At 56.6% G+C, this 22911-nt stretch overlaps 2 protein-coding genes across 3 annotated transcripts; one reads left to right on the top strand and one right to left on the bottom strand.

Annotated features, from left to right (window-relative positions):
- The first annotated feature begins 1471 nt into the window (after window positions 1–1471).
- On the top strand, window positions 1472–9515 carry INPP5J (inositol polyphosphate-5-phosphatase J). 2 transcript variants are annotated; one of them, XM_033075651.1, is made up of 12 exons: window positions 1472–2125; window positions 2930–3040; window positions 4497–4605; window positions 5168–5284; window positions 5356–5531; window positions 6076–6187; window positions 6585–6694; window positions 6993–7182; window positions 7394–7531; window positions 7879–7971; window positions 8192–8296; window positions 8434–9515. In XM_033075651.1, exons 1-12 carry the CDS (start codon window positions 1518–1520, stop codon window positions 9049–9051), a joined length of 2487 nt encoding a protein of 828 aa, XP_032931542.1. In that variant the 5' UTR covers window positions 1472–1517; the 3' UTR covers window positions 9052–9515. The 2 variants fall into 2 exon arrangements, with proteins under 2 accessions (XP_032931542.1, XP_032931543.1); XM_033075652.1 differs by having other exon boundaries at window positions 8541–8867.
- Window positions 9516–9590: 75 nt separating this feature from the next.
- PLA2G3 (phospholipase A2 group III) lies at window positions 9591–12278 on the bottom strand. Its single transcript, XM_033075993.2, is given in 9 exon segments — window positions 9591–10257; window positions 10421–10555; window positions 10666–10795; window positions 10902–11341; window positions 11446–11580; window positions 11648–11679; window positions 11681–11781; window positions 11854–12125; window positions 12172–12278. Coding segments are annotated over 9 exon segments (1491 nt in total). The 3' UTR covers window positions 9591–10118.
- Between the last annotated feature and the right edge of the window lie 10633 nt (window positions 12279–22911).

The following is a 22911-nucleotide window of genomic DNA, read 5'->3' as shown; positions in this document are numbered from 1 at the left end:
CCTTCATAGTTGCTGAGAGTGCCCTGTCATGCCAGCCAGGTGGGATGAAGATGTTAAACAGGCAAAGGCCCAGCACTGGTGCCTGGGGACACCATGAGTGACTGGCTTCCCATAGGACCATGTGCCACTGACCTCCACCCCTGGATCCAGTCATCCTGCCTCAACTTGTGTTTATACAGCCTGTCAGCCAACAGCTTCCCTAGGACAAGCAGATGAGCCCAACACCTCCAAGCAGTGCAGGTGAACACTGTCCCTTGCTCTGCCAGCTGCTCACTCCATCACAGAAGGTGGTTGGGTGACCAAGCAGGACCTTCCCTTGGAGAAGCCAAACTGATCCCTCAAGAAGTTGTTCGTGTGCCAAGTGATGGTTACCAGAGCTTTCCTGCTCTGTTATCTTTCCAGGATGAAGATGAGGCAAACTGGCCTCGAGCCTACCTTCACACCCTTGCAGAAACTACCAGTTGCATCGACTCTCCTCAGTCCTTTCCCAGTTGCCACCATTGACCACAAAAGTATTGCAGGTGCCCAACCCCACGACAGCAGGAGTCACTTCCCACAGTTTCCTTGGCTCCCGACTCAGTCCCACAAGGACCCAGGGATTTTGTACTCTCTGACCAATATCCTCCTCTGCCTCGCTCCTTAAGTGACCAGAGTCCTCATTCTCCTCAAGCTCCAGTTTTCCCCAGACACTGTGGCAGGTACAGGCTGAAGGCGGATCCTTCACCCGGAGCCTGTGTGTGTGTGTGTGTGTGTGTGTGTGTGTGTGTGTGTGTGTGTGTGTGTGTGCACCCCGAGCGCAGGTGTTCACACCTGCCCGTACAAAGTGCTTCACTGGAGCACATGGGCACTGCCACACACAGGTGCAGCAGCACCTACACACAGAGCCACATACACACAACTGCACACAGAGACACACACACACCCAGCTACATACACAGAGCTGCACACATACATCTGCACACACAGTGCTGCACACACAGCACACAGCCCATATGTAAATATACACATAGCCAGACACAGACACGCACACTCACACCCAGCTGCCACGCGGGTGTGTGTGCTCACCAACAATGCAAACACTCTGCAGCAGACCACAGACATATCTGGCACAAGCTGACACAATAGCTGCAGTAGTGAACAGAGTCATATACATAGTAATGCACCAGGGCAGGCATTCATTTGCAGGGGCAGATGTGCACATACAAGGGCAGGTGTGCACATGCAAGGACAGATATGCACTCACGAGGACAGGTGTGCAAGGACAAAAGTGTGAAGGCGCAGGTTTCCTTGCACACGCGAGAAAAGGCTTTCGCGGGGCAGCCAGACGTGCAGAGGCACGGGCCGTCACGTGAGCGGGGCGGGGCGCCAGGTGAACGAGGGGCGGGGCCGCTCCTGCGCTTTTAAGACGCCGCGCAGGTGGCGGGCGTTGACGTCACTGTGTGGATACGTCACGGGGCGGGGCCGCAAGGTGCGCGGGGCCGGGTCGGGGTCGCGGCCGCTGCGGTCTCCTCCCGCCGATGGACTCGGCCCGGCGCGGTAGCGCCGACCGGGGCTTGGCCGCCGGCGCAGGGTCCCGACCCGGCCCCCCGCGCGGCCCCGGGAGCGCAGCTCGGCTCCCGCCCGACGCTGGTTCTTCGGCGGCGCCTTTCCTCGGCGGCGGCGTCCCGGGCGGCCGTAGGAGCTCCCGACCGGACGGGCACGGCTTCGGCCACGGCTGCCCGCGGCGCGCAGAAACCGAGGAGCGGTCCCCGGCCCGGACCCCGCCTGAGGGTCTCCCGCAGCCGGCCCTGCTACCCCCCTGCTCAGGCGGACTCCCGTCCCCGGCAGCGCCGGGCCGCGCCGCCTTCCCCGCGCCAGCCCCATCGGAGCGGCGGGAGATGCTGCCCAAAGCGGAGTCCAGCGACCACATTGCGGCCTGGGCGGGCCCCGCCGTACCCCGCGCCCCCACACTACCCAAGGCCGTGTCCAGCGAGTTCCTCGCCGGCGGCTGGGGGGGCCTGACCCCCCGAGCGGAGCCGAGCGAGCTGCCCGTCCTCGCCCGGCCCCTCGGCCGGCTCAATCCCGGCGATGTCTGCGATCCGCTACCTGACTGCTCGGAACGGGCCCCGGAGGAAGGCACGTTCCGGTGAGTGGGACCGCGAGGCGCTAGCGGGACGGGGCTCGCAGTGCTGTGGGAGCAGCACCCGCTGCGCCCCTTCCTCTGCTGTGGCAGGTTCAGCAGGGTTGGGGTACGGGACTGCCGGCAAGCTCCCGGCGGGGAGGATGCCTAGTGCCCAGTGTTCATGTGGGATATCGTGGTAGCGATACCGACTGTGGAGTGAGTGCCATGTGCCCTGGGTGTCCCCGAGCACTGGGGTTAGTGTGGCGCTGCTCTCCTTCTCTTATTGAAATGTCTCCCCTGTGACTGAGGCTCTTGTCACTACCAAAAGAGCCTGCGGGCCCTTTGCTGGTGCCCGTTGCGCAATGGCATTAATGTGTTGTGACGGATGTGGCTTTGCGTTGGTGAAGGACACTACTGCGGGGCTGCAGCACCGCTGTCACATGGCCCTGGCCTTTGTGACTGGTAGGGGCTGGGAACTGAGATCCGGGTCCTTTTTCCCGGGAGCCTGAGCCTTCCTGGGGAAGGGGGGAAGCAGTTTTCCAGAGACTCCCTGTCTTGCAGCCTGCCTGTGTCAGTTGGTGATGATGAAGATGAGGGCTCTTTGTGCTGTTTCTAGAATTTCAGATGCACATCGTGGGGCATCTTGAAGGCAAGGATCTGTCTCCCTCATATGGGAGTTAAGGACTGGGATATATGCCATGACTAAGCTTCAGCCTTGGCTACTTCTGTTGCCAGCAAAAAGCTTCCTTGGTGGATCTGGGGGCTGAACACGGTTACAAGGAACCCCTTCGAGCCCTCGTGTTACTGTTCTTCCTTTGTCCTCCCAAGCATCACAGTGGTCACCTGGAACGTAGGTACAGCCATGCCCCCAAATGATGTGACGTCCCTGCTGCATCTCAACACGGGTGAAACAAACGATGTGGACATGATCGCCATTGGGTAAGAGGATGAGGTGCGGCTCCCCCTTTTCCTTCCCCTCCTCCCTCTGGGGATTCCCCAAAAAGGGAATTCACCAAAGCCCTGGGGGACAAGGAATGGAAGAGCTGCAGCCCCAGCCTCCCTTGGGACATAGGGAAGGGGGTGGGGGGTTGTGTGTGTGCATCACGAATGTCGCATGTCAGAAAAGGTGATGGAGAATCAGCACCTGCTAAAATGGGAGTGCTGAGAGGAACTGAAACCCTTGAGTACTGATTAGACTTGAATACTCATCAAGCCTGAGGCTGACTATGCTGGGCCAAGTTAGCCCTGCTCTTGCTGTGAACCGAGGCAGTCCCTTCAGTCAGGTCTGTCAAGGCATTTGACTCATCTGGTCAAGTCCTCTGGGAGCGTTCTCCTCTGTGCTTTTGCATGTGGTATGCAGGCCTCAAGGACATAGATCTGCTGTTCTACTGAGACTGGCTCTATGTCCCTGGTACACAGACCTGCTGGCAGGGCAGTGCCACAGCGCTGTGGTGAGGTGAGGGTGCGAGGACTGCAGTGGTGTGTGAATCCCTGCTAAGGCTAGGGATGTGCTGTCTTTGCACAGGGAGCAGGAAGCAGCCTCTGCCTATAGGTATGAGGTGGAAGAGCTGGATCTGCCTCCAGAACTGCCCCCGAGCTCCCAGCTGTGGGGGCATAGTGGTGTGAGGGCTGATGCTGCTGGAGCTATGATGCTGTGGTGGAGCCAGACTCTCAGTCCCCTCAGCCTTGCAGGCCAGTGGAATGGGTCTGGGTGGGTGGCAAAGGTCAACCTGAGCTGGATGGATGGTGTGAGGGGTGTAGCTGATAGTAAGGGATCTGCTGGGACCATGTTCCATCCAGGGCAGGGTGTCCTGCTACTCCTCCCTTCCTGGCATTTCTGCCTGGCCGTGTCCTTCCTCTAACCTGTCTCTTTGTGCTTTAAGCACACGATATTTTTGGGCAAGACATTTTCTGATTGCACTGTTCTCTGTGGACATTTTTCCCTCTCTCCATTAATTGCCGAGCTGGGAGGAGCACTATTAGCTTTCTGGTTGCTGCTGCTCTGAGCTATGCAGCTCAAATATGTCTGGACACCTCGTGCTGTTGGGATGTGACTTCTGCGTAGAGACCGAAGGCCCTGTAAGCCCCTCTTGCAGACTGAGATGGGCTTTAGGCTTCTGTTCAACCCTGTGCAGCTTTACTGTTTCTGCTATAGAAAGGGCCAAGACCTCCTGGATTCAGGGCCACTTGTGCCTCCTGCCAGCATGTGGCCCAGAATCACTGGAGCCAAGGACATGGCTGGTTTGTGTTCTAAAATCAGTGTCTTCCCTTGAACTGCCCTTCCCACCCTGTCCTGCTGCCCAGCATTGAGCTTTGGCACTTCTCCCAAGTTCTCACTAACTGGGACACAAATGCTTTCTTGGTGTGGCTGAAGGACCTGTACATTTCCTCTCAGGCTACAGGAGGTAAACTCCAAGATAAACAAGCGCTTGAAGGATGCCCTCTTCACAGATCAGTGGAGCGAACTCTTCATGGATGTGCTGAGCCCCTTCCACTTCATCCTGGTAAGGAGTCCTGAAGGAGTTGTCAGCTGGTGTTCTCTCTGCCTGCCAGGCAGGTGGGACACAAGGATAGAGAGCTGGACTGCAGGATGAAGGGAGGTGCAGTGGGAGAGCTGGCTGGAGGGACAGCCTGCAGCCATCCAAGCAGCAGGGACCACTACTGCATCTCACCCAGCAAGTTGTTTGGCTTGTGCCACCCAGCTGCCTTTCCTGTGCCTATGCTTCCCCTCTGGTGCTTTGGGGTGACTTTATGCTGCCCCCTGCATTGAACCAAGGTGAGGTGAATGTGGGAACTGGCTGGTGCTGCTGGCAACAGCCTGCAAGGCTGAGGGCAGGCTCAGCTCCCCATGGCATTTAGCTCAGAGCATATGTAAGCCCAGCATCACTGAGGCTCAAGTTTGATTGTCAGTGTTCAGAAGGGTATGCACACAACTCTGAACCAAATGTGCTGTCAGTCACCTGTGGGATAAGGGGGCACAGAAAGGGTGCCTGCCCCATGGCCTGGAGTGGGGGAAGTTGACCCCCTGTCCCTACTGTCCTACTTCAGCCCTTGCTTCCATTCCAGGTCAGCACAGTGCGGATGCAAGGTGTGATTCTGCTGGTGTTTGCCAAGTATTACCACCTGCCCTTCTTGCATGACATCCAGACAGACTGCACCAGGACAGGGCTGGGAGGATACTGGGTGAGTGTGGTCCTGGGGGGAGATTGCAAGGGGCTGGCTTCCAAAGGAGTCATGGGATCCTCTTGGTGCAGGGCAACAAGGGTGGGGTGAGTGTTCGTCTCTCCATCTTCGGCCACATGGTCTGCTTCCTGAACTGCCACCTGCCAGCACACCTGGAGAAGGCGGAGCAGCGCAAGGAGGACTTTGCCACCATACTGCACATGCAGCAGTTTGAGGGGCCCATGGCCAACGGCATCCTGGACCATGAGTGCGTACCCCACCACTTTGCTCCCCAGTCTGGTCTCTAGTGCTAGTCTCAGTCCTTGGCCACCTCCATGTAGGGTCTGGGGTCTGTCCCCTGCATCTCAGCACAGCTTGGAGATCAGGTCTTGACTGCAGAGCTGGCCCAGCATGGACTCAGCCTGAGAGGTCTTGGTCTCACCACATTCAGGGCTGGTATGCTGGTAAGCTCCTGCTTTACTAGCGTGTTGAGGTTTGGGACCAGTCAGGCAGAGGGGCCAGCTCTGCCCTGGTCTCCTGGCTGTGCGATCTGAATCCAGTGGGCGCCTCACAGTGGAAATTTCCACCTTCAATTTCGGCTTGGGGAAGTCTGGCCCATTTAGCTAATGGTGCTTGGTCCTACCTACAGAATTCTGGCAGCTGGCCAGGCTGCTGTGTGAGCACTGACCTGTGCCAGTGTTCCCAAGAGCATCTGTGCTGTGGGCTAAGGCTGCCTCCAGGCTGGGGACATCTTACCCCTGCTGTCCCTGGCTCTGGTAGCTTCAGCCCATTGCCCTTGCTACCATTCACAGCCTCGTGTTTTGGTTTGGGGACCTCAATTTCCGCATCGAGAGCCTTGACATCTGCTTTGTGAAGTATGCCATTGACAGCAACGTCCTGAGCCAGCTCTGGGAGAAGGATCAGGTGAGGGATGGGCATGCTGCCAGCCTACACTGGACTCCAAGCAGTGATAGACTCACCCCAAAACTGCCCATTCAGGACAAGGCATGTCCTCTTGCAACCCCTATGACACAAAGGGCCCTGGCTCTCATGTCTTTGGGGGAGGAAGGGATAGCAGAGTTCCAGGTCAGTCTGGATGGAACTGGACACAATTCCCTCATCAGTGTGTGAAGAAGACCTGAGGCATTGAGCCTACAGACTAGCTGCTGGCTTAGATGGACAAACCCTAAGAGCTGTGGGAGGTGGAAGGAACAGGACTGGGATGTCACAGTGTGTGAGGGTGGAGAGACTTTGGCGGGGTTTGTGGAGGGGTGTGGCTATGGGGGCTGCTGTGCTCCTTGATGTGCTCTCTTCTTCACAGCTGAACATTGCCAAAAGCACGTGGCCTGTTCTCAGAGGTTTCCAGGAGGGACCCCTGAACTTCCCACCCACTTTCAAGTTTGATGTGGGCACCAACAAGTATGACAGCAGGTAGGAGAGCAGAGCTGGGCATAAGGTGGGGCTGGGACATGCAGGAACTGTGGGGCTCAAAGTCAGTGTAGGTGCTGGTGTGGATGGGTGGGGAGAGCAGCCATGCTGGGGCAGGCACAAGCTGGACTGGGATATGATGGCAGTGCTGGTGCCAGCACAGGTCTGTCCCTGCAGCTGTGCTCAGTGCCAAGATGAGCCACATCCCCTGCCCACACATGCTGTAGTGCCAGGGGGAGGCAGTTTGGGTCAGAGCCCATTGCCCCTGCCAGGCAAGAGATGCCCCTCTGTGCTCCTGCAGTGCCAAGAAGCGAAAACCTGCCTGGACCGACCGCATTCTGTGGAAGATAAAATCTCCCAGCAAGGGGTTGGGCACAGGTGGGCACCGGCCCGGCCAGGGCGTGCTGTCAGTGAGCCAGCTGTGCTACTGCAGTCACATGGAATACACCGTCAGTGACCACAAGCCGGTAGCTGCCATCTTTGCTGTGCAGGTGAGCACTGTGCTGGGAACACAGGCAGGAGCTGCAGGGGTGGAATGCCCAGCCTTGTGTCTGGGGGACTTCTCTTTGGCAAGCTTAGCTGCCTTGCCCCTTACTGGGGGCTGCTGTGGGTATATGCATGGGGTCCCTGGCATAGGCAGGGGTCCCCAGCAGAGGCAGCTCTTTGCCATGCCCTTGCTCACCATGTACCTGTCTCTGACAGTTTGCTTCCAAGGTGGACAAGCCCCTGGTTGAGATTTATGTGGCTGATGAGTGGAGCAGGCCTGAGCAAGCAGTTGTCAGGTACAAGATGGCTGTTGGCTTCCACCGGAGCTCCTGGGACTGGATAGGACTCTACCGGGTAGGGGCTTAGGGGCTGCTGGGGCTGGAGGGAGTGGGAAGCACTGCACAGCATTGTGGGGTCCTTTCTGAGATACCCCCTCCACCAGCGAACGTGGTGAGGGCAGAGAGCTGTGCCCTCCCTTCCCCTGCCATCATGATGTGGTCTTGCTTCAGGAGGCTCAGGTCCAGCAGTTCCCTCTTCCTCCTGCTCTGTGGGCCCCTCAGGGCACACCTGGGGGGGTGCAAGGCAGCTTTGTGTCACCCTGTGTGAGCCTCTCATCACAGGCCTGAGCAACAGGAGTCTGAAGAGTGATGGGGCCAAGCAGGGCTTACATTGTCCCACTCGTGTTCTCTTATGGTGAACAGGTGGGCTTTCGGCACCCTAAAGACTATGTGTCCTATGTCTGGGCCAGGAGCGATGAGGGAGAGCGCTGCCTGGAGAAGCAGCTGTATGCACAGGTGAGGTGGGGCCTGTCCTGCTGGCAGTTCTGCTGCACAGTGGAGGGACAGTGGCCCCTTTGTGCCGTTGGATTGGGGGGGCAGGCACCTCATTGCTTTTTGCTGAGCCTGGGGCAGGCTTATGGTGTTGGCAGCAGATATTTGTACTTTTGGCTGGGGTTGGAGGTGGGGGGCACCCCTGGGCCAACCCCAGTGCTCATCAGGTGTCTCTGGGCTGCAGGTGATGTTCTCTGAGGAAGCACTGCCCAAGGGGAATGGCGAGTACATCCTTGGATACTACAGCAACACCTCCAGTAGCATTGCTGGTGTGACTGAGCCCTTCCAGGTGAGCACAGCCAAGAGGTGAGGGTGAAGGGGGATGGGTATAGCAGGGGGTGGTCTCTGGATGGCAGAGGCCAGCTGGTGTGGCACCCAGCAGTCCTCTGTTGGGGGTCAGCTAGCAGTACTGATGCAGGGGTGCAGATTTCCCTACCCAGGTCAGAGGAGGGCAGCAGCTCTACAGACAGCTCAGGCAGCAGCTCAGAAGAGGATGACAGTACACTTGTCCTCCTGGCCCCCAAATCCCGTAGCCCCAGCCCAGGCAAGATGAAACGCCACCGGAGCCGAAGCCCCAGCCTGGCCAAGTTCCAGGGCCTCATCCTGAGACCATCAAGCCGGGACAGGGGTACAAGCCGCAGTCCCTCACCCCAGAGCCGTCGCAGCCTCCCCAGGAGTATCCCCACCATCCATCTGCCTCAGGAGGAGCTGGGGCACCCTGGAGTCAGAAGCAAGGATCTGGGACAGGCACCCGAGAGCCCTGAGGGCAGCTCATTCTGCCAGACTCTGCAGGAGCAAGGTGGGCTCCGGCGCGTCTCTGCTGACAGCTCCCTGGCCAGGGCTGACCCCCGGAACCTGGGCCTGCTGCCTGCACTGCGCCTGGAGATGATTGACCAGGCCCTGGGCTGGCGGCGGGAGAATGCAGACCAGGGCTATTATCCCTGCCGGAGAATGACCCCTACCAGCCCCCCAGGCTGTGGCACCTCCCCAGAGGGGCACAGCCCCCAGGAACTGGACAGACATAGCTGTGCCATGGGCCGCTGATGCAGTGGCTCCCTTCCTCCTTCCCCACAGCGCGCTTGCTGTGTGCTTTCCTCTGCCACTTCCCTGCTGAGATACTCCCTCCCTTATTTATTGCAGTAATTCCTCACCCCTGTTGCGTGCAGTGGCAGGTAGAGGCCTTCCCTCTCTGCCCCCAGCCCATGCTCCTGCCCTGGGCAGGGCTGTGAGGTGACAACACAGGGGAGGGTGGGCAAAGCTGGTCTAATGGGGTTTGGGGAACCCCTCAAGAATTTCCAAGTGCAGGACTCTGTTGGAGGAATGCTGGCCTCACACCTGAGGTGGCACAAGAGGCCAGGGCAGAGCTCTGGCAAGAATGGTGATGGGCACAGAGCAAGGACCACCACAGGGGACCCTGGAGATCAAAGCTTGCTCCTTCCCTGCTCTACCACTGTGCCTCAGCCTGAACATAGTGCAAGTGACAAAATAAATGATCCTGTGCACCCCAACTGCACTGTGCTCACTGCTGGGGCCAGGATCAGCCACAGGGGTGGGGGCCACAGCAGCAAGAGGGGACAACAGGCTTAACGCTTGCACCATAAACCATGCTCTGACCACCCTTTATTTCTTCTGCTGCATGCAAGTACTGACCCCAGCCCTCCTATCCTGCCTGGACAAGAGGGTCAGAATCATAACCTCACTGCTCAGACACCCCAGTTGAAGGGTTCACAAATCTAGGGCTGGGCTGCCCTGCCATCCCCCCTGCCCCAGAGCACACCAGGGACGGACAATTGGTTTTCCCCTTTCCTGAGCCCTCGTATTTCCCCTTGCTTTTGATACTCATGGATGCCAGCCACAACTCCTTGAGAGGCTTCTCAGTCCCTCTGCCTCTCTGGCTGTGGTCCCCAATTCCATGCTGTCATGCCAACAGCTATGCTCAGTGCCATTCTTTGACTTGAGGACCAGACCCCAAGCAGCTCCAGGCTGCAGGTTCCGCACAGCACATCTTCTTCACTTTCCTTCCCAAGGCTGTGCTGCTTGGGTGTCAGCACTGAAGCACTGTGTAGGGCCAAGCACCTGTCGTCTGCTCTACAACCAGATGCTGGCACTGCTCACAGAAAGTGCCTCCCCTGGCCTGTGTCTTCCAGTGTGGATGTCTTGGAGCTCAGATGCAAACGGCCCCAGTGTCTTAGAATCTTTTTGAGCGGCTGTGCAGGTACAAGCACAGCTCTGGCCCCTGTGGTACAGCTGCTGGAGAAGCAAAGCTGTGAGCATCACTGTAACCCTGCAGCGTGCACCAACCCTCACTGCCCCTGCCCTGCAGCCTGGTTGCAGCATGGCAGAGCAGGGCCAATGCGTGCACTACTGATTTCCTGCCCCACCCAGGACCTGGGCTCTTGACCTCCCCACTTACCTGTGCTGCGACCCCCTGCCTGGGCTGCAGGTAGCAGGCAGCTCCAGAACAAAGCAGTCTATGGCGATGTGGTCAGTCAGGACAGTCATGTCCATGTCCCTGCAGTCCCTCGTTCTGTGGAGGCACCGTGCCAATCTGCAGGCACAGGAGGGCACACATCAGCAGGTGCTGGCCAGGGCAGGCATCCCACCTGCTTTGATCCCCAACTGTATGCACACAGTGCCCTTTTCCTCCTAGACTCACACCTGCGTGTGCAGTTGCAGAGGAGGAGTATCCGACTGTCCACATTGTGCAGCTGGTACCTTGTCTCGTTGGGTGCAATCTGGTGCTCACACTTACGCAGGTGCTTGTTGCACCTGCACCCCCTGCCCGGGCCTGAGGAGTGTGGGGAGGTAAGCAGCACACCCAGCACAACCCCACCAGCCTGAGGCCTTAGGCCACCCCAGCTGCACTGTGCACATCTGCCACAGTACCAGCTCACCCTGCCGTTTGCGCCCCTTCACAGCTGGCATGGGGGTGGCTCCACACTGTGCTGTGGCTGGGCTGGATCCAATGCTGCCATACCAAGAGTGTGCTGAGATGCCAGGTCCTTGCTCTGCTCCAACCACATCCTGTCCTGACACTGTCAATGCTGTTGCAGGGCCAGGCTCTAGTCCCCACTGCACTGCTGGATGCCTGGTTGTTAGCTCAGCCTTATCCCTGGCCGACGCAGGAGTACCTGGGCCTTGTGGCTGCTGGGCTGTCTTAGGTCTCCGTCCTTGGCTCCGCCCGAGCTTTGCCCTCAGTTCCTGTCGAAGGTGCTTATGGCCTGTTCTAGAGAAAGTCCTTCCCTTGTCCGGGGGCTCCTCTGCTGGTAGGATGGGATGGTACTGATTCTGCTGCACCATCCTGGCCAGAGGTACTACACCATAACGCTCACACCTGGGGACACCACGTGCTGTGAAATCCTGCGCACCTACCCAGCTGTGCCCGAGGAGGCAGCCGGGCAGGGCACACTGAGGGCCAGGGTACCCCCAGGAACTTACCCGCCCCACCAGTGCCACTGGACGCACTCCTCGCTCTCTTCCAGCACAAAGCACGGCACCTCCAACAGGTTGAAGAATGTGACACCGATGATGTTGGAAACGGTATCGTTGATGGCGAGCAGGCACCGCCGGAACCTACAGGGAGGGAGCAGTGAGGAGGACGGGCTCCCCATTTCCCTCCCGCCCCCGGCCCCGGGCTCACCTGGCGTCGCAATCGCAGTGGGACACGGTGTGGCAGGCGATAGTTGCGGATGCCGTAGTTGAACTGCAGCGCCGTGATCTGAGCCCAGCACTGGTCGTGCTCCCGACAGCACCGGTCGGGACCGCGGAACAGCCCTGCGGAGGCGCCGATGAGCGCGGCCCCGAGGAGGGAGACGGGTGCTCCCGCCGCCCCGCGGCGCTCCGTACCCAGCTCGTTCCAGTTCCCCGCCGAGTCCCCCGCGCCACACCACAGCGTTCCTGGCAGCGTCCAGCCCCGGCGGCGGCGGCGTTGCGGTCCCGGAGGCACAGGGTCGGTGCAGGAGGTGCGGCGCCGCCACAGCGCGGACAGGGCCCGGCGGAGCGCGGCCCCGGGCGCGGCGGGCGGGCGGTGCGCGCAGGCGGCGCGGAAGGCGCGGGCGAGGCGCGGATCGCGACGGGCCCAGCAGGCGTGGAGGCGGCCGGGGGAGGCCCCAGACGCTCTCCACCAGCGCGGGTCCGGTGCCGGCGCTCAGGAACGCCACGTACCGCGCGCCGCCCGCGCCCGCCGCCTCCCGCGCGCACACGGCCCCGCCGAGCCAAGCGCGCGCGCATGCGCAGAGCGCCGCGCAGGCTACAACCGCGCGCACCCACATCCCGCACGCGTCGCACCCCCGCGCCCGACTTTAACTGCGCGCCCGGCGGCGGACCCGGCGCCGACTGGCCAATGCCGCGCAGGCCCCGCCCCGCCCCGCCCCGGGGTAGAGCGCGCGATGCGGCCGGGTTCCCGACCCTGGCACCTCCTCATCTCCCCTAATCTAGGGCACTCTCCATTTCCGGGCACCCCCCATCCCAGACACCCCCTGCGTTACGCACCCTACCCCACGCGGTGTCTCCCTGAGCACTCAGCAGTGTGCTTTCACGACCACGACTCTAGATACAGGTGTGTGCAGGTGTGCACAGCTGTGTGCACAGCTGCGTGCACACTCACCTTGAGCACACGTGTACACACGTGTATGAGTGTATTCCCATGTGTCGTGCATGCCCAACCATGTGTGTGCCCGCTGTAGCCATGTCCCTGCTCAAGTGTCCACTGTGCTCAGTCAAGATACACAGCACTGTCCTGTCCACCCCCTGCAGGAGCTGCCCATGGCCCAGGACCACACCTGTTCGAGAGTTGAGGATCCCCGAGGATGGAGCCACCACAGCCACCCAGGGCAACTCCTACTCCTTCCTGACCCTCACAGTACAAAGGTGTTTCTAGATATTCAAAGGAACCTCCCATGTTCCAGTTTGTGTTTATTGCATTTTGTTCCAATAGTGGACATCACTGGGAAGAGACAAATTCTTGTCTCTGCACCTTCCCTGCCTGTGTATTAACAGGATCCCTCAAAATTCCTCTGCTCCAGCCTCAGCAGACCCCGCTTCTGCAGCCACTTCACACAGTACAGGTGCTCCAGTCACTCCACCACCTCCTCCATAGCTCTTTGCTGGACTCGCTCCAGCATGCCTGTGCCTTGCCCAGGTGATCCCAGCTGGAGCAGCAAAGCTTCCCCCTGGTGCTCCCTGCTCAGCTTTGCCTGGTGCGGATTGGGCTGCTCCATGAGGACACATCCCTGGCTCCTGCTTTGCTGGTGCCCAGCAGGATCCCATGGTCTGTCCCTGCAGAGCTGTTTTCCAGCTGGTGGCCCAATTTATGCTGGTATATGCTGGGAGGATAGCTGGGCTGTGGGGCAGAGATCACCCCCCCCACCTATCCCAGGGCCCCTGTGCCGCAGGGAACGATTGCTTAGGGTGGCCAGTGGGTCTGGGAATCCTGCTGCATCACTGCCGCATCGCAAAAGGATGCTAACCCTGCTTTGGAGAATCGGCCCACTGAAGTCCAGATGCACCTCTCTCTTCCAAAAGAGACGGGAAAGGGAAGGCAGGCAGGAGGGAGAGAAGGTAGGAAACAAACCATGTATCTTCTGGTGTGGCTCTTTCTTCCAGGGCCAGTCTGGAGCCATGGCTGTGTCCAGGCTGATGCTTTGCCCTGCTGGAGTGCTGGTGGGGGGGCAGGGGAGGCAGTCAGTGGAGCCTCATGTGCCCTAACCCTAACCTGGGGGCACTGGAGGCTGATGGATGGGGCTTGGCAGTGTAGACTTATCTCACCTTATCAGGATTTCCCTCACACCAATGCACTGCAGACAGGGCAGAGTCCACCCTATGGCTGTGATAGGGCTGCCATGTGCCACCCATGACATCGCCCCAGGTGTCACAAAGGTCTCCCCTGTCCTGGAAGTTGTGTTCATGAAGCTGGATGAGGGCTGGGAGGATGGGCTGGGGAAGGGCTGTGCTCAGGGGTAGCCCAGATGTGGGAGAACCAGCTTTACACCTATAGGAATCCACAGGACCCCTCCTGCCATGGGCTCTGCCACACTGCTGCGTTCCTGTCCCAGCGCCCCGGGGGCTGCCCTGTGCATGCATTGTGCCCCCTCATGTCCAGCACCCTGAAACTGCCCTGTGCCTGGGCTGTGTTGGCAGCCCGTGGGGCCCCACAGAGAGGGATCCATGGGACAGCCTTGGCTGACAAGTGCATGACTGTGTCAGAGAAACAAACCCCAGTTTGGGGTTTGTCTGGAAGATAACAGGATAAGAAGGGATGCCCAATACTTTGGCTTTCACCGCCCAAGCAGCCAGTGGGTTACAGCTCTGCAGCAGAGCTCCCTGCTGTGTAACCATGAAATTACTGCTCTGCTGCCAGTTGCTGCACAAGGCTGGTGTCTGGCTGGACAGTGAGGACACGAGGCTGTGCCCTGGGCTACCCACCCCAATAGGCAGCACTGCCAGCCCTGCACCCGGCTCTGCTGACGTGACTCAAGGCCGCAGACAAGGCCAGCACAGGGCTAAGCTGCCAAGGACTCAGGGCTGAGCCTGCAGTGCTCCCCCACTGAGCTCTGGTGGAGATGCCAGCCGTCATGGTCTGTGCAGTGAGGGTGCTGAGCTGGTCAGGACTGGAGCTAGCCTTACTTGGGCTGAAGAAGAGGAGAAATCAGATTTTATCTGCCCTGAACTCTGAGTCATTTCTTCTCCTTTTGCACTTCCCAGGCCAGCATGGGCATGGGAGTGATGCCTCCTATGGAGACATCCTGCAGGCAGGGGCTGGATGACCTGACTCTGAGTGGCTGCTGGACCTGGGGCCTCATCTATGTCTCAGTGCTGACACACTCCCAGATGTCCCTATGTCCAGCCTTGCCCTTTGCCCCAGCCAGCACTGACTCCCCATTATGCGTGTACCATGCATGCTGCTGCCTGTGTCTTGCTCATGTCCCCTAGGGACAGGCACCCTTGAAGGGGATGCACAGCTCTGCCTTCTGGAAAAGGAATTGCTGCAGCACTGGATATAAGCCTTTCTGCTTTTTACTGATCTAAGCTGGAACTTACAGCTTTGTGGAAGGAAGGAATAGAGCATCCAGGTCATCCATGGCTCTGAACATGAAAGGCAGAACATGGAAACAACTTCTTGAGAGAAAATGTGAAGGTTGGAAGACAAAATTCAATTGGACTGAGCAAAGGAATGGTGCAGTTATTTCACACTTGAATTGAGATTATCAGTTCAAGCACTATGCAGACCCAGGGAGACTCTTGAGGGCTCCTGTGGACTCGGCGTGCACCCACAAGTCCCTCCACCCCATGTTGTTTGGTGGGCACTCCCCAGGCTGGCAGCCAACACAGCCACCACTTGTCTGTCTAGGAGAACTTGGGTCAAGCTGCAGTCCCATGTGACATCTTTGTCCCATTTGGATCCTGTCCTCTGGCACCAAGACCCCATGCCAGTGCCACCCTATCACACTTGCATGGGGACCCTCATCACACAGCAGACAGGAGTGCCCCAGCCTGCTACATCAGGCTGCTCAGGCTTTCCATCAGCCTGATGGAGATTGTGGCACTGGGACATGAGGGGAGTCAGGCTCTTCTGCTGCTTTCAGGGCATTTGCCTGCTCCCTCACTAACCTGTGAGGCCAGGGTGATGGGCTTAACTCACCTGCACCCTTCACTCCTAGCTCTAGGGAGAGCACTGTTTGAGGCTGGGGTGGAACTGGTGACCATGTGTGCTCAGGCCACCCTGGGCAAGGACAGCCCACACGCCTGGCCCCAGGCTCTGGGAAGGCTGTGTTGGTTGTAATCATGTAGCATCTGCCCAGAGCTCTTCAAGGAAAGAGCCATGCCTCTAGGATATATTGTCTAATACAATTTTATAGGGAGAAGGGACTACAGAGGCAGAATTTTCATCTCTCTTGCCAGATTCTCATTGCAGAAGCAGAGCTGGCCCCATCAGCTATTTTCAGTGTGAGTCTGGGCTGTAGGAATGGTGGGGATGGTAAGACTGCACATCTGCTGGTCCTGCAGCTCACACGAGCTGTCTCCAGCTCTGGGTCCTAAGCCACAGCTTCAGCTGCCTCAAGGTCTTTTCCAAGAGTCAAAGAGCACCCTGAAGGCCCTGGGCAGCCTTGGCTGGGTGACCCTGCTTGAGCCAGGGACTAGACAACCTCCACCCTCAGCAAGGAGGCACTTCCAGCAGTAAATAACCAGCTTTGCCTATAGGAAAATACAGAAAGCCCCAAGACATAAGAAACACAAAGAAAACCACCCCAAAACCATCACAAGGCACAAAGGTTCCTTGTAAGAGGATAGTGATGGTAGGAGGAAATTTCTAACATTTTCTGTTTTCCCTTAGCCCCTAGGCATTTCCCCATGTCATTGTGGTCCTGGGAGCACCTGGTTTTACTGCCCTGGTGAACACATTCCTTTAAATTATGGGAACTACCCAGGAGGAAGCAGCTCTGCAAGGAGTGATACCTGACTGGTGCATATCAGGTGAAGGTCAGGTAAGTGATGAGTCAGTAGGAGCTGGGTTTACCAAGAGCAGCAGAAGCAGCAACTCAGAGCAGGGATCCTCTTCCCAGCATGCGTGGGGGTTTGGGAGGAGCTGTGCGCTGCCACACTGGGGAGAGGAAAGGTCACAGGGTTGAGGCATTTCTGGAAAGCACAGTCGCTTTTCTTTCAATGTCCAAGGAAAACTGTGGGCTGGTAATATCACCTCTTTGGAAATGAGATGAAGGGACCAAAGCAGCTTGACAAGAGAAAAAATTCCCACATGCTTCAGATTTCTTTCCCATTGTGTACAACAAATGTGACTGAGCTCTGCCTGTGACAGAAGGGAAGGTTTCTGGGAAGGTTTTCTTCTGCTAGGAAGGTTTGGGTGCCTGCAGCAGGAAGTGTGTAGGGTACTGGGTGAATAATTTACTGAAAAGTCAGGTGAACAAGCCACAGCACATGTATGGTTGTTACTCCCAGGTGGCAGAGCAGGGCCTGGAGCACAGCCAGCTCCACCCTGAGCACCCACGGGGACTGGCAGGGCTGCAGCCTGTGCACTCTGGCCTGCAGCATTCACACACATCCACATCATTGTACACCTCAGCAAAGGGGTATGAGTGCAGGGCAAGCTTAAAAACTTCAGGATTCCTCCTTGAACTCCACACATCTCCCAGTAAAGCCAGTCTCCCTGGGTTTTGGTAAAGGAAGCAGCTAATTTCAGATGGCCTTGGGCCCCAGTGAATTTCTCCTTCTCACTGGAGCTGAGTCTGGTGCAACTGAGTCTGGGCTTCTCCTGGCTCAGTCCAATAGAATTACTGTCCTGGCTGTCATTTGTTGTCCAGCCTAGAGACAAGGCATGAATTTCAGCAATTTCTACAGAGGGCAAGCCTCAGGAACAGTCACACCACAGAGCTTCTGCAGGTATTGGCCAGCAGCAGGATGAGAACAGCCGTGTCCCAGGCTTTTAAAGATTGTCAGCAATAACAGAGCAGGGCAGTTACACAGAGCTGCAATTCATGGAGTGAGTCCTGGAGACGTGGCATGCTACTGATACAAGGGATTCTGCAAAAGAAACTGGGACTCAGGAGCTTCCTTGTCCCCTGGCCAAAGATGGTACCCTAGGTCTGTGCTGCTGTTGTCATGACCCATTGGTCAGGGGCATGATGTTCAGCATAAATTCTCACCAGGTTGAACAAAGCCACTGGAACTCCTATGTTTCATTGTACAGCCATCATAACTCTGGCAACCAGTCCACTGCTTAGACTCAAAAGCTGCTGACCAACAAGCCTGTAAATTCTTATAACACACTTCCACAAGGTGCTGGCTAACAACCCACAACACATTCCCATAAACTTCCCAATTGCACAACGAAGTTCAGTACAGGGTATGGAGTAGAATATGGTAAGTGTGCTTGCCCAGGAGAGAAATAAACACAAAAGAGGGAGAGAGAACAAAAATTATCATAAGTATGTAGACCCCATCTTGGTCTTGCCACGGGTGGTCCAGAGCTGAGGTGAGACAAAGGAAGTGAAAAAGAAAGGGAGGGAAAAGAGAGTGAGTGGCCCCAATCCACTTTCTTTTCTAGTTAACCTGGTACAAGCCTTTTTGTAAACTTATCTTTTTGTGCTGTTTTGTTCATGCATGCACAGCTAGCCATTTCTGCCCTCCTGCAGGAAGTGAGTTGAAGGAGGGAACTGAGCATGAAACTCAGGGGGAAGCAGGAAATTGTCTAAGAATGCACTGCCCAACTTCCATGGCACTGTCTCCTCCAATCATATCTTTCCTATGGTAAGTCAGAATGTTTGAGACAAAACATTCCTTTGCCTGGTCCAGCAGAGTCATGAGGAATGGTGACTCTGCAGAAGCACCAAAGTTTTGTGAGCAGCATGAGCTCATGGCTGGTGAGGGAATCTGGCCTAGGAAACTACCCAGCTAATTACCAAATCCAGCTGCTCTTCCAGAAATCTGCCACTGAAGCATTCCTGAAGAAAGGGCAGTGCTGGTCAGGAGGCTGCATGTTTTTATTTTGGATACTCACAGCACCTACAACTTTACTTTAATTCATCCTTGTGTCCATGTCAGTAATTTTGGAGGGCCAGAACAGCTTCACAGGCTCTCAAGCTTCAGGACTACCTCTACCATGTGGCCACATCACATGCACAGTTACCTCATGACGCATTCTTGGGGCTGGTAGTCACCTTTCCTGTGCCGTGTGGCCAGAGGCTCTCCAGGAAAGAAAAGGACTGATGTAAATCTTTTGGATTTACATCATGGTCAAAGCAGATGTGGCCATTTTGCTTGGAAAGCACAAATAAAACCACAGGAGGAACCCCTCAAGCACTGGCGAGCACCTCCACCCACGAAGACACACCTCAGGGTTAAGCAGGGACATGGGCTTCCTGAGTTCTGCTGCAGGAACACTGGAGAAGCTATGAGCAGACTGGATTCCGGTTTCACTCACATTCCAGTTAGTGATGATGTAACCTACGAGATCCACAAGCTGAGGTGGTGACTGAGGCACAAACCACAGCTATGGCAGAGAGAGCTCTGCTTTCACTGCAGGCATGTCCTGATGGCAAGTGGTGACTCCTTCCTGGAAGAGTGTACCACCAGAAGCCTTACCAAATCCGCCAGATTCTTCACAGGGCAGAAGCCCATCAAGTGGCCTCAGACGTGGAGATTCTCGAAGCTGGAGTTCGCTGGCCAACCTGGCACAGGGAGGAGAGGCAGAGGGATGGAGGCCACAGCTGGACTCCCGGCCCTGACACAGCCTTGCCAGAACTGGCTCCGAGATCCGCTAGAGCGGGGTCGTGCTCAGAGCTGCGGGAGAAGGGAAAAGCCCCCGGGCATCTGTGCCAGTCTGTCCAGGGGACGACACTCCCTCCCCGTCTGGCCACGAGATAAGACTCCCTCCTGACCAGGGGCTGGCGATGAGCTACTCCCTGGAGTGAGCCCAGCCGAACGCAGCCGAACGCAGCCGAATCCAGCGCAGCGCAGCCGAACGCAGCCGAACGCAGCCGAACGCAGCCGAATCCAGCGCAGCGCAGCCGAACGCAGCCGAACGCAGCCGAATCCAGCGCAGCGCAGCGCAGCCGAACGCAGCCGAACGCAGCCGAACGCAGCCGAACGCAGCCGAATCCAGCGCAGCGCAGCCGAACGCAGCCGAACGCAGCCGAACGCAGCCGAATCCAGCGCAGCGCAGCCCAGCCGAACGTAGCCGAACGCAGCCGAACGCAGCCGAATCCAGCGCAGCCCAGCCGAACGCAGCCGAACGCAGCCGAACGCAGCCGAACGCAGCCGAACGCAGCCGAATCCAGCGCAGCCCAGCCGAACGCAGCCGAACGCAGCCGAACGCAGCCGAATCCAGCGCAGCCCAGCCGAACGCAGCCGAACGCAGCCGAACGCAGCCGAATCCAGCGCAGCCCAGCAGAACGCAGCCGAACCGCTCGGGTAGAGCCAGTCGGTGCCTCGTGCAGCGCCCCCTGCGGGCCGGGCGGCTCCTGCAGCCGGCGCTGCCGAGGCAGCAGGCGGGGAGCGCAGCCCGCGGAGCCCGAGCACAGAGCTGGCTCGCTGTCCCCGCGGAACACGGGAGCTCCTGGCGGCAGGGACTGTCCCATGGGTTTGGGTCGCTGTGGTCCCTGTGTGGAAGCCCAGCAGCTCTGCATTCTGCCAGGGAATGGCACTCAGCCGTGGTGTTGTGTCAGTGGAAGGCTCTGCTTTGAGAAAAAGGGCTTGGAGCAGAAGACCTCCACAGGTCCCTTCCGAGCTAATCCACTTACTTTGTGAAGAAACATTTATTTATTTGGAAACACAGACCCTACCTGGTGGATTGTCAGAGCTGCAGGGAGATGAACAAAACGGTCTCCATATGCACCCAAATCTCTGCAAGCTGGACAATTTTTCTTTCCACACAGGTTTCTTGCTTGCTACCACTGCTTCCAGCAATACACTTCCTGCTTGTCCTTTGTCCTCCAGCTGCCTCACCAGGTGCCTTGTCCCGTTGCATGCTGCATGTCCTCCACTGGCCCAGCAGCTGGAAAAGCAGGATAGACTGTGGAAGGAGGGCATGAGGGGACTCCAGAGTCTGCCCCCAACAGCCTGGGGACAATAGGCACACTGCACTTTGCCAGAACTACTCAGGGTGAGGTGGAGTGAAGATATCTGCTCTGTGCACCTAGTAGACTCCTACAAGTTATACTCCCAACAAACCTAAACAAACCTCTTCTCCCACACAAAGGTGCGGAGTACAATGAGAAATATGGAGGATGGGCTAGGTTTGTCATTGGTTACCTTCTAGCACACCAACCATCTATCGTCTTCTCCCTTTCTTATGGGGTGTTCCTCTCAGTATCAGCCATGGGCAGGGCTGTGGTGACCCACAGATTTCATTGAAGTCTATTGCAAGTTTTCTTGCCAAGAGTGCGCGATCTCTGCTGCTCAGTGTATCACAGAACAATGTAGGTGGGAAGGGACCTTCAGAGGTCTCCAGAGCAACCTCCCACTCCAAGAAGATTCCAGATTAGGAAAGGTTGCTCAGGTCCTCCTTTATTTGAGATTCTAGTGTCTCCAGGGATGGAGATCCCACAGACTCTCTGGGCCCTGTTCCAGCACCTGAGATGTCTCATGGTAGTTTTTCTTTCTCATGTACCCAGCTGGAATTCCCTATGTTCTATCGTGTGCCCATCAACTCTTGTCCTATCACCATGCACTTCTGAGGACCCAGCACTGTCACCTTTGCATCTTCTCATTAGGCAGGTGGTTCTGAAGGTAGCAACTGGATCCTTGAAGCCTTTGATACTCCAGAATGAACAACCCACTTCCCCCTCCTCTCATGCATCCCTTACTTCCAGCCCCAGCAATCCTGGTGGCCTCTACTTGATTTACTTCTGTGTGTCATTGATGTTCTTTATGTATTTACCTGGAGTCCCAGCCTGGACATAACACCACAGAGGTGTTATGCTGTTCAGGATGGAGCAGGGTTTGTGGGGCTCCACATTCACTTTGCCTCCTGTCTCTGCTTGCACTCTACAGTGGTTTTGGATAATAAAATGCAAGTTGTTATTTCAGAAGCTGAAGAACTTTCCATTTTCTGTAGCTCAGCATAAACATTACTTTTTTTTTTTTTTTTTTTTCCTATGAGGACAAAGAGGATGATATTTGGGATCTATAGATATTTCATGAGAGGCAGGTGGAGTCCAGATGCTTCTTGGGAGCACTGAAGTAGTACAAGCACTCATCTGAGTGAGTTGCCCAGGCTGAACTGCTGTCAGAGCTTGGTGACCACCAACTGCCTTGTGGTGCATCCCAGAGCTCTTCATTTTGGCGAGAAGGATGTCCTTTTACAAATCTGAGGGACATTCTAGCTTCCTGCCTCAGGAAGACAGAGCAGTGTCTTGTCCTGTTGCTTGTTTACATTTTTATTTGCTTAATCAGAAGCCTCTTTTTTTGTACCAAAACTTTTGTGTTTGTCACAAGAGAACTTATTGGGACACTGTTTTCCTGATAAATACCACTATTAGGCTTCAGTGGGATAAAAAGTGTTGCTTTTTTTTTTTGATCACTGCTCAGCTCGGCCACTGATCATTGTAGCTTTTCAGCTGTGTCTTTTTTAGGAGTAAAACCTGGCTGCAGGAAGGCTCAAGACAGCTGTCTGAGAGGGTATTCCCTCTAAAAGCCCCAGAGGAGACTACTGCTGCTGCTGTTGCACTTACTGCAGCCCTCCAGGAATCACTGTGTGCATAGTCGAGGAATGAAAAAAAAATCTGGGAATCTTTGAATGAAGGGTAACTAAACCAAGAACAGGCAAATCAGACATCATTGCAATTTAGAAGAGGAAGGGATGAGCTACCAGGGCCATTGTCAAGGCACTGCCATTAGGCACCAAAGTTAAAAACTACTTGAGATGCTTTGTCTGCTGTAGCAAGACCTGTCACAAGTTAAAGGCCAGCGTCTTTGAAGCTCTGGGCTTGCACTGGAATCCAAAGAGTTCTAGAACCCAAAATGGAGGAGGAGTAGCAGCAGCAGCAGCAGCCAGTGCATGTGGCTGTGGGAAGCCGGCATAGAGGGAGTCAACCCCAGCTGGCCCAGAACAGAGGTAGAGCAGAAACTCCTGGCCACATGCTAGCCTCTGCCCCATTGGCTGAGGAACTAGGAAGGTACAGCCCTCCCGAGCCATCTACCACACACTCCCTCTTGAATACGTATAGACATTTTCCCAAAAGTTTGGAAGTTCGGTCTGTCTGGGTTCTGCAACAGACTCGTGTGGACCCAGTTCTTCTATGACCCTGAAGTTCAGAAGTTCAAAGTGTCTGGGTCAAATTGTCTGGGTTCTGCAACAAACTTGCATCTTGATGTAGAGACACTAACACCTATTTCTTCTAAAGACCTTCACCCATCAAGTTGTTTGTAAAGACATTAGTACCCATATTTCCT

Source organism: Catharus ustulatus, chromosome 18 (genome assembly GCF_009819885.2).
Source record: "Catharus ustulatus isolate bCatUst1 chromosome 18, bCatUst1.pri.v2, whole genome shotgun sequence".
NCBI lineage: Eukaryota > Metazoa > Chordata > Aves > Passeriformes > Turdidae > Catharus > Catharus ustulatus.
The sequence above is the reverse complement of the archived record's forward strand: the minus strand, read 5'-3'. Positions and strand labels throughout refer to the sequence as shown.